This window comes from Malus domestica, chromosome 15 (assembly GCF_042453785.1).
Source record: "Malus domestica chromosome 15, GDT2T_hap1".
Lineage (NCBI taxonomy): Eukaryota > Viridiplantae > Streptophyta > Magnoliopsida > Rosales > Rosaceae > Malus > Malus domestica.
Window position 1 is genome coordinate 46,543,749 of NC_091675.1, and position 11,164 is coordinate 46,554,912.

General features: G+C 36.2%; 2 protein-coding genes across 2 annotated transcripts; both read left to right on the top strand.

The window, feature by feature from the left end:
• Positions 1-1,666: 1,666 nt before the first annotated feature.
• On the top strand, positions 1,667-2,230 carry LOC108173378 (aspartic proteinase nepenthesin-2-like). The gene has a single exon (XM_017332308.1). The coding sequence runs from the start codon at positions 1,667-1,669 to the stop codon at positions 2,228-2,230; it is 564 nt and encodes a 187-aa protein (XP_017187797.1).
• A 4,625-nt stretch (positions 2,231-6,855) lies between these two features.
• On the top strand, positions 6,856-10,323 carry LOC103436348 (beta-glucosidase 12-like). The gene is made up of 13 exons (XM_029095106.2): positions 6,856-7,045; positions 7,193-7,262; positions 7,528-7,586; positions 7,749-7,824; positions 7,999-8,076; positions 8,171-8,258; positions 8,340-8,595; positions 8,780-8,895; positions 9,035-9,252; positions 9,389-9,420; positions 9,515-9,617; positions 9,760-9,868; positions 9,985-10,323. Exons 1-13 carry the CDS (start codon positions 6,875-6,877, stop codon positions 10,181-10,183), a joined length of 1,575 nt encoding a protein of 524 aa, XP_028950939.1. The 5' UTR covers positions 6,856-6,874; the 3' UTR covers positions 10,184-10,323.
• Positions 10,324-11,164: the final 841 nt, after the last annotated feature.

Genomic DNA, 11,164 nt, shown 5'->3' on the forward strand with positions numbered 1-11,164 from the left:
AGGGTGCTGAGAAATAGGTATGATTAGAGCACTATAAACCCTTCTTCAAAACTCAAGCTGCTGGGTGCGTATCAAATTAGTATTAATACTGATAAACACTTGAGTGCTACGGAATTTGCTTGACAGGAGGGAAAAAAGAGAAGTTATTTATTCAATTTCCTCCCTTTAGCCATCGGCGAAGTGATCAAACTACTGCAACGGAAAAGAGAAAGTTGGAAGCTCAATGTCAGAGACTAGAGGTGCTCCAGAGAAGGGGATATAATTTGGAAGAGCTGCTGCAGAATGTATGGGTAATAGGCTAGTTTACAAGAAGGGATCTTCATAGAATTCCACCGAACAATGTGCTATTTTCCATGATGAACTCGTGTGAATTGACAAGGTATCTAAGTTTATGTAACTTGTACGGAACTCTTTGGTTATCTTTTGAATGAATACACTAGATATGATGGATTGTATTGTTATGAAGGGAATACAAAAAATGTTAGTTTATCTCATGACTTAATTCCTTGATTGCCTTTGCCCTAGATGAATCTATGTTTTGACCAAAACAAAAGGTGTGATTCTGAAACCATTGGAAGAAGCTATATATGAAACATGCAACTCATTTAGTCGAAAACTAAACCACAACAAACAGCTACACGTTGTCAATTCGAACCACGACAACACGCAAAAGAGGTGTCGTTCCCTTATGCTTCTTGTTGTCTATATAGTTTTTTAACAACACTCCATCTCACCTTGTTGAAGGGGTAGTAAAGTGGAGGAAACAATAAGACAGTTGGAATTTGGATGATTAATCTTAGAGGTTATAATTAAAGAAGAAAGTGACAAAAATTACAATAAGACAATTGGAATTTGGATGATTAATCTTAGAGGTTATAATTAAAGAAGAAAGTGACAAAAATTACAATAAGACAATTGGAATTTGGATGACTAATCTTAGAGGTCCTGATTGACAAAATTGAAGGTTGGTAAGTGTGAACCAATGAGAGAGACGTATATAACTAGCGCAGAGCTAGGCTCTCTCAGTATATACAAATTGATCCTTTGATATATCACGACTTGTCCTACAAGTAAACTATACACATTAATACTAAAAATACAACATTTGTGAAGGGGGGAAAATGTTAACTTCACCCCTACCTAGAGGATGCCTTGTGAAGCCTCAAACTTTTATAACAAGCCAACAAATTAAAGAAGATAAGAAGATTAGGCCCTAAAATGTTTGCTAAACATTGTTGTCTAGCTATATATAGATATGATGATAAATAAAACCCTGTGTTAGGTATTTCAACCATTAACTCTTTTGTTAGATGAATACATTTACGGTTAATTGTAAGTGTGAAAAAAATGAAAAACATGCATCAATAATGTCATGAAATGTAACTGATCATATTCTTTGACAGATGCATTTGCATCCTAAAATATATTTATATATGCGTACTCCACACAGTCGTTCACATCAGTACACGACAAATATTGATCGAATCAGTTTTTCAAAGCTTAAGCAATGTTGTCTAGCAAATCACCTATTTTCTTTCTTGTTGTTGCTATGGCTGCAGGCACATCCTTAACTTTCACCAATAAAATAAAGCCCATTCCCTTCCTCCAAAACCATACCCTTGTCCATGCAAAAAATGTCGACGTTTCTAAAGCTCAGGCAATAACTATGTCGTCCTCACTCTGCCAAAACACAAGTGGTATAATGGCCCCTGTGAAGCGTTCATTTAATGGCTTTTTTTACGTGGAGCTCTGGATTGGGACGCCCCCAGTTAGGGCCAACGTGGCCATTGACACAGGGAGCGACCTCACCTGGGTGCAATCCGCAGATTGCACCAAGTGTTTCCCCGTAGCTCTGCCAATTTACGATGGTATGAAATTAGCTACCTACATAGCCATGTCTCCTCATCATCCACTATGTCCTGATCCTTCTCCTTTTGGTCATAACGACACTTGTACGTACGAGGTTAGCTACTTGGGCGAACATTTGGAGGAAGAGCAGAACATCAGTGGCCAGTTTGGATGGGATGTATTTACCTTCAAATCTGAAATTCGTGGGCAACAGGAGCAGCAACAACGGGTCACAAACGTTACGTTTGGCAGCGGGATAGTGAACCACCTTGATACTGGGCCTGAAGGTACAGAAGGGAACCCGATCGCAGGGAATCTAGGATTAGCCTACATGGAGAGCAGCAACAACGGGTCACAAACGTTACGTTTGGCAGCGGGATAGTGAACCACCTTGATACTGGGCCTGAAGGTACAGAAGGGAACCCGATCGCAGGGATTCTAGGATTAGCCTACATGGAGCCTAGTAGCTTCTTGAAACAATTGAGGAATTTCACCCTCAAAAGATTTTTTTATTGCCTTTCCAGCTTGGTAAATTATTAGTTTGTTTGTTACGAATTGTTAAAAGTTGCGCCGGACACAGATTTATTGGCAAATTAAACTTCATGATTAACTGATTAATGTGGAGAGCTGGGCTCCCCTGAATTATTGCAGTCTCGTCATTTGATCACCTGAGCAAACTAATAGTTTGTATCGATACATTACCGCTGAAGAGATTAATGGGGTTTGATAGTGTCTTAAGCTCTTTTGGACGATTAGAAAATAGGAACACGTTTGTTGATGGTCTTTATCTGTCAAGAAATACTCATCCCCGGGGCTGAAAACCATCAACAAACTCATTCTCGACACCTCTAACATAGTAATTAGAGGCAAACATATGAAATTCTAACAAAGATTAAGCTGCCAAGCTATCTAGCCTTACTCAAATCACAATAAGATTCATATTAGAACAGAATGAGCTTTCACACCCGCCATTTTAATCACTCTCCAATATACGAGTTAAGTAATAAGAACAGTAGGCACTGAACAACAAATTTTGGTCAGCAAAGCCCTTAGAGGTATACTATTTGTTTGCCAGCATTGGCACATTGCTCTATCTGTATCAATCATCGCCTCTTTCTAACATGCAGCACCCAGATCGACCTTTATGATAGATTTGATACCATATTTGGCATGAATGCAAACTTGTTCTACATCTGTGGAAAACCAAGAGTCTTCAAAGAAAAAACCAAATTAAAGAAACACAAATCCAGCGGTATTCAATAAGAAATAACATGGGGGAAGAAAAAACAAAGTTCACAAAATGACCAAAACGGGAAGATAAATAAAAAACTGTGTATAACGAAGATTAATAAGAATCATTTAGTAGAGAAGGATAAAACTTGGTTTGTTAAATTGTTGAGATATTTTGTCCTTTCTATTTTTGGTAGTTATAGTTTGTTAGAGTTGGAGTCCACACATGTGCAGAGTCAAGGCTTGTATATTTGTACTCTTGTAAACTTATCATTTGAGTTAATGAGAATTACAATTTTTTGATGGTATCCTGCGCTTCTGTCTACTGACCTACTCCGATCCTAATCCTCGCTTACTTTTACTGCAATCATTTCTCAAACCCTGATTTGCCAACCATGGCGACTTCTGATTCTCCCTCAGAATCTACCACGCAGCTTCATCCTCCTGTTCCACCAGCTGCAAATCCTTTTCTCATTTCTTCGATCACAACCCAAAATATCGGATCCATGGTTCCTATTAAGCTCACTACCACGAATTATCTCACTTGCAGTGGTCTTTGCGCTCTGCTCTTTTGAAGATATAATCTCACCGAAATTGTTGATGGCTCCATGGCAGCTCCGCCCAAATTTCTCTATGATTCTAGTGGAAATCGCAACTCCATACTTAATCTTGACTATATGGCCTAATTTGACAATTAAAATATTTTGATCTGGATTAACTCTACTCTCTCTGATTCCTTGATTCCTTATACAGTTGTGTAAATTCTTCTCGTGAGCTTTGGTTAAAACTTGAATTGCAACTTGCAGTGGTATCTCAATCGCACATCCACGAACTTTGATCGCGTCTTCATCAAATTACAAAAGACGACTACACTGATGCTATGTATCTTCAACAAATTGAAGAAATTGCTGATGCTCTTGCCAGCGCTGGTGCTCTGATTGAGGATTCTAAATTGATATCAGTCGTGCTTATGGACTTCCACTAGAATATGAATCGTTTGTGGATGCAATTCAATTTCGCCTTGGATTTACTACAATTGATGAACTTCATAATCTCTTACTCAGCAAGGAACTTCGATTGACTAACATGAAGAGTTGTCATCTTCTTTAACCTTTCAGGCCTATAATTCATCAATTGGATCATCAGCTTTTGGTTTACTACCTACTTCAGGCGCAAACCCTAATTCTCAACCTTTGTTGCTTAGAATTCCTCCAATTTCAACTCATCTCAAAGTCGCGGTCAAGATAGTAACTCCTCAAATTCTAGGGGTTCACAAGTTCATAATTACTCCAATTACCGATCTAACAATCAGTGCTAGAACTTCAATCTGCAGAACAATCAATTCAATCGAGGAGGACGATCTAGTTATAACTCTGGTTACAATTTTGGCTGTCGCATCTCTTGCCATATCTTTTCGTCAATTTGATCATGAAGTTGTGGATTGTCCACAACGTCTGAATCCATCATATGGTAGCAAGAATATTCCATCTGATATGTCTGCTAACACCACCTCTGCTCAACCTTCCTGGATTCTTAACTTTGGTGCAATATCTCATATGAAAAATTCTCTGGAGCAAAATCCAAAAGCAAATCATGGACCTGAACAAGTCTATATTGGAGACGGCAAAGGTTTGCAAATTCTACACTCTAGTTCCTTTAGAGTTTCTGTTCCTAATCATACTTTTGCACTTAAGAATGTCCTTCATGTGCCTGATTTACAAGACAATTTGCTATCTGCAAACCAGTTGATACTTGATAATTGATATTCTATTCATCTATATCTATATCACTTTATTATGAAGGATATTTCTTCGGAGATGATGCTTTTTAAAGGTCCAGTAAGGAATGGATTTTATCCTTTTCATGCCTCTCATTCTATTGGCAATCATCTGTTTACTGTAGCAAATAAAGTCTCCCATGAAGTTTGGCATCAAAGGCCGAGCCATCCTTCATTCAAAATACATAATAAAGTCTCCCAGTCTTGTAATTCAGTTGCTTTAAGTTCGAATAAGTGTTTTTGTTTAAACTGTGCCTTAGGAACATGTTCTAAGCTTTCCTTTGTATCTTCAAATAGTACTACATGTAAACCATTAGAACTCTTACACATTGATGTTTGGGGGCCAACATCATTGTTTTCTATAAGTGGCTATAAGTATTATATCATCTTTGTTGATGACTATACCAGGTATATTTGGTTATACCCTATCAAATACAAGTCTGAGGTGTTTTCAACATTTATTAAGTTCAAAAATCTTGTTGAAAACATGTTAAGTTCAAGAATTGTAACTCTTAGATCAGATTCTGGAAGAGAATTCCTAAGTTCTGCATTTTCTCAGTATTTACAAGTTCATGGTATTCAACATTAGTTAAGTAGCCCGCACACACCTGAGCAAAATGGGTGTGCTGAGCGCAAACATATGCATTTGGTATCGGTGATGGAGAGAGGAGAGGGAGAAGTCTGAGAGACAGAGAGAAAAGGAAATACAGGGAGTTGAGATTTTGGGTGCCATGCTAAAATTTTGGCAGCCCTTCAAATTTTTAATCTCCCGCCTCCTTCAAACGTTTTCAATTATGTAGGATAAAAACATCAATCATGGACAAAAGACGTAGTGAATTCACAAAAGGCGATATTGTAGTTTGAAGTAACTATTATGACCATATATTGTGGTAATTATGATATTCCATCACGGATTTAAATGTCTGTTGTAAATTATTCGATTTTAACAACGGGTCAAAATCTGACCATGATGGATTAATGTTATCTACCACGAGTTAAACTTGACCGTGCTAATTCAATAGTTTTTACCACGAGCTATATATGCCTGTGATAGAATTAACGTGATAGATGAACTATTTTGTTCTAGTGACTATATTTTGAAAAAAAAGACATTGTTTTTAGAAACATGGTAGCATTTTCCTTTCTATACTTTTTTACAATCATTGCCAACAGATTTTTTATAAAAAATATTTCTTTTTTATTTTGTCAAACACATTTAATATTTAAATTTTTTTAATATGCTATTTTTTTATTTAAAAAACATCACAATTCCAGACGAGAGCTATATATATATATATATCACCTTCCAATTCATAAGGCCTTTAGTGAATAGTATTGAAGGTGGCAGAAGCTCATAGGATGACAACTAAAGAAGACAAAAATGTTACTTTGCCACGAGGGAGAGAGAAAATGAGTCTCTCTACATCATCTTCTTCGTTGGGACAAGGAGGCTCCTCCTCCTTCAGCAAACCGGACCCCATTTCCGATAGAACCAGAGGTGTGGCAGCACAGAAAATCAAAGTCCTGGGCTTCTTTTCCGGCTAGAAGAGGGGCGGCCGTCCTCTTTGTGCCATAATAGGTTCGCCCTTGATAACAGAACGCATTCAATATTAAAACTCTAACAAGAAGAAAAAGATCAAGATTTAATTCAAAGATTAAATTCTTCAACCTTATCGGTTATGTACTTACGTAAAGAATTCAGGTCAAAAATTTCTACTTTTTTATTGGGTCAAATAATTTTCTACTGCTTGAACAAGTCTCTGAAGCTGGAGCCTGGCGCATACCAAAAATTTCATCACTGACCGTGACCTGGTCTTTAAACTACAGACCATGACCTGGTCTTTAAACTAGGACTTCAAAATTCAATTTGTTCACGAATTTTAACCCTTCACTATTCTCATGAGCAAGTACGTGGACACCATATCCATATCCCTTCCTCCCTTCCTCTATATAAACCCCATGCAATATTCCAGGCAGAGACAACTTAATTATCTCGATCGATATCAAAATTCCCAAGTTATGGCAGTGAAATATTCAAGATCTTTGCTCTTTGGTGTGCTACTACTCATTGGCTTTGCATTGACAAATAGCAAAGCTGCTAATATGGATCCACCTGTGCATTGCGAATTTCTCAATCGCAACAGTTTTGAACCAGGGTTCATATTTGGCACAGGTTCTGCATCTTACCAGGTCAATATATATATCTTCTGGGATTATTTACCATTTTATTGGTATATTTTATACATGCAGTTAGCATCCATGCATGAATTATAATGTTGACATCTTCCTTGCGTGTGTGGTAGTACACTTACGAATATGCATGTATGTATATTTCAGTATGAAGGTGCAGTAAAAGAAGATGGAAGAGGACCAAGCATATGGGACACCTACACCCACAAACATCCAGGTCTGTGATTTAATCAATTGGTAATATGAAAACTTTGGCTACTTCATTTCAAAGGAGTATAATTAGCACCTCATTCTTTTCTTCATGAGGACAAGTATACCTAAAAAACTCCAACCCCTCTGATAACCATGCACTTTGTTCGGAGACAAATAGTACGTGGTCATGTGATATGTACAATATATGTATATACTTCATCAATACGCACGCACATAAAGTACTTTGCATATGATATGGATTTCACCATTATTTTTTTTATTAAGTGCAGAAAAAATCGCTGATGGCAGTAACGGAGACGTTGCTATTGATCAATATCACCGCTATAAGGTCTAGAATCTCATAACTTTAATCTCTTGACCGTTTATACTTGAAGGGAACATGTTAACATATTAAATTGGAGCCTTTATAAAAAGCACAATATAATGAGATCCTCAATATTTCATTTTAGACTTTTTTCTTATTATGATATATATCCTTTTGTCATTCTAGGAAGATGTGGGGATTATGAAGGATATGGAGTTGGATGCTTACCGATTCTCTATTTCATGGTCCAGATTATTACCAAGTAAGTTGCTCCGCATCCTCATATTTGGTTGGGACCAATGTCAATATTTATTGTGCATAAGAATTATTTGTCCTACGAGAAAATTATTCTCTTTATATACTTTTAACTAAATTAATGTGATCGAGTTATCTACAGTATAACCCTTATTTTTCTTGTTATTTTTGTTCTAATTAGATGGAACGTTAAGTGGTGGCGTTAACAGAAAAGGAATTGATTATTACAACAATCTCATCGATGAACTCCTAGGCAATGGTTAATCATCCTACCTTAAACAATTATTACATGAATTTTTAGAACATCATTCAATCAGACTTTTAATTTGATTTTACTGATCATGTATATATAGGATTAAAGCCATTTGTGACACTCTTTCATGGGGATGTTCCCCAAGCTTTAGAAGATGAATATGGTGGTTTCTTAAGCCCTCGTATTGTGTAAGTGAACAAAATTTATTCTCTCAGTGATAATTTGATAAAATACATATTGATATTCGTAACATAAATGTGTATCTGCAGCGATCATTTTAAAGACTATGCGGAACTTTGTTATAAGGAATTTGGTGATCGAGTCCAGCACTGGTTCACAGAAAATGAGCCATATACTTTTAGCTACATGGGTTATGCTGTTGGTACTGAAGTACCGGGACGCTGCTCTTTTTGGCAAAACCTAAACTGCACCGGTGGAGATTCAGCCATTGAGCCATACTTGGTGGCACACCACCTTCTTCTTGCTCATGGAGCAGCTGTAGAATTGTACAAGAACAGATATCAGGTTCAATAACTTTTGTTCTTTTTTTTTGGGGTCAGATTATTGGCTCCTAATTGAGAATTCTATATGAATCATTATTATTGAGTTGTAATACAAGAGGGAATACTCTCTGTAGTGAGATAATCTAAGGGTTGTATCTTTTTCCATAGCTCCTATTTGTTCAACCAAAATTCATATTTTTGTGTAGGCAACTCAAAAAGGCTTGATAGGGATAACATTGGTGTCAGACTGGTTTGAGCCTGCTTCGGATTCAAAGCAAGACAAAGATGCTGCCTTACGATCTTTGGATTTTATGTTTGGATGGCAAGTGTCTTGTTAAATTATATATCAACCCAATTACATGTTTACTTATGAATTGAAACATTGATACTACCTAGCCAGCAGTACTCTTTATATATAATAATATAATTAGGCTAATATCCGGAATTGTCATGTTTTGTAGGTTTTTGGACCCATTAACAAGTGGTGACTATCCACACACCATGCGATCAATTGTTGGGAAAAGATTGCCCAAATTCACAAAAGAACAATCCAAGTTGCTAAACGGATCATTTGATTTTCTTGGAATAAATTATTATACTGCTAGATACACAAGTAGTGCACCCAAGAACAATTCACTACCGGCAAGCTACGTAACAGATTCTCGAGCTGATCTTACAAGTAAGTGCAAAAGGAAACTTAGTTTGAATAGCTTAAGTTCTTTGTACTTCTTTGTCTAGTTTAACTTCTTAATTACTTTAATTATATTCTAATATTTACACCAATTGTATTCTAATGTTTGTAAATATTGTGGCAGCTGAGCTTAATGGAGTACTCATTGGTCCACAGGTAAATATCAAATTTATCATTTTGAGCTATTTGCATTTGGAGGAGTGGTTTTTTTTCCCCAGCATTTACGTATTATCTTCAAATGGTGTTGCAGGCTGCTTCAGATTGGTTATATGTATATCCAAAAGGAATTCACGATCTTGTGCTTTACACAAAGGAAAAATATAATGATCCACTCATTTATATTACTGAGAATGGTATGTAATACAAACTTTTAAGCCTTGATTAATTGCAAAAGTTTCACATATTTATAGTGGTGTAAAATGAAACTACACGTTTTCTTATAGTTTTAGAGGAAGAAACTAAATTTAATTTTTTTGTGTAATAATATGTACATAGGTGTATCAGAGTTGAATAATCCAGAACTATCACTTGAAGAGGCCCTTCATGATACCGGTAGAATTGACTACTACTATCGTCACCTGTGTTACCTTCAAGCGGCGATCAAGTAAGTAGTTATTAACAAAATGATTAAGGCTATATGCTGCCTAGCCTTCTTATGTTATGGTTATTTAATCATTATATTGACCTAACCCATTTGAACATTTGTGTGTGTGTGTGCAGAAATGGGGCGAAAGTGAAGGGATACTTTGCATGGGCATTGTTAGACAACTTTGAATGGACTTCTGGATACACTGTCCGATTTGGTTTAAACTACGTGGATTATAAAGATGGGCTGAAAAGATACCCAAAACTCTCAGCACACTGGTTCAAAAATTTGCTTAAGAAGAATAAATTCAAAGAAAGCTACAGTTCATTATAAACATTTAAGTGGATAATTTTTTTTTATGTATTTACATTTCAATTCCTTATGCATTTGTATTTCCTTGCAATAATGTAAACATTCTTTGAGATTCAATAATTCAATAAAAAGCTGTAAGTGTTGTGAATGCTACAATAAAACCTCTCTCTATAAACGAATAACTTATTTGTAGTCATAAAACGTTTTGGTCCCTGTTTGGGTTTAGGAAGAAATTTCACATTGTAATAAGTTATCATTTTAATAGGTCCTATTGTAAGGAAACTCAGCTCGACATAGTAGTAATTGTTAATAGGGAACTTTAACGAAAAACATCCGGTGATGTTCACTTTAACCAACAAAATTCCATGTTTACTACAATATAATAACTACATAAAAAATCACAAATTCAAATATTACAAGTCGTACACTGTTGGCCCTCTTCCTTTTCTCTTTTTGCTTCATTCACATCATCACTTGAGTGCATCTCATCACTGTCTAGCAAACCATCAAAATCTAGACACCTAAAAATTGAAACCAAATTCGTAGAGAGATTAACAAAGGAACGTTTCGGATCCTAAAAGAAAAAACGAATTTGGAGAGAGATTTCGCAGAGAACACTTCTTGCAACCTCAGGTGTTCCTCACATGTATTTGGTTGGGGCCTTTTCCACAACCATTTATCTAATCAATTGGCTTCCAACAATCTCCAAATGTTCACATAGGCAATCTCTTTACAAAAAAGCCCCAACTCTCAGGGTGTTTGGTTGTAGTTTCGCTTGGCTCAAACCCTACACAACTTCAAAAATGGATCCAAAGAGTAAAGCTTGTGTTTTCTTAGGTTATAGTCTACATCATAAATGATATAGATGTCTTGACATTCAAACTGGGAGAGTTTACATTTCTAGGCATGTTCTCTTTCATGAGGTTACTTTTCCATTTCAAAACATAGTCAAACCCACATCCAATCCTACCTTTTCAATTTCCCAGTCACTCAATCATATCC

What these genes read in the sequence shown, in the direction of transcription:
- LOC108173378 (XM_017332308.1), top strand. Translation starts at nt 1,667, where the DNA reads ATGTCGTCCTCACTCTGCCAAAACACAAGTGGTATAATGGCCCCTGTG.
- LOC103436348 (XM_029095106.2), top strand. Translation starts at nt 6,875, where the DNA reads ATGGCAGTGAAATATTCAAGATCTTTGCTCTTTGGTGTGCTACTACTC. An exon ending in CGATGAACTCCTAGGCAATG is followed by an intron (nt 8,077 to 8,170) that starts GTTAATCATCCT and finishes ATGTATATATAG; the next exon opens with GATTAAAGCCATTTGTGACA. An exon ending in TGTACAAGAACAGATATCAG is followed by an intron (nt 8,596 to 8,779) that starts GTTCAATAACTT and finishes ATTTTTGTGTAG; the next exon opens with GCAACTCAAAAAGGCTTGAT.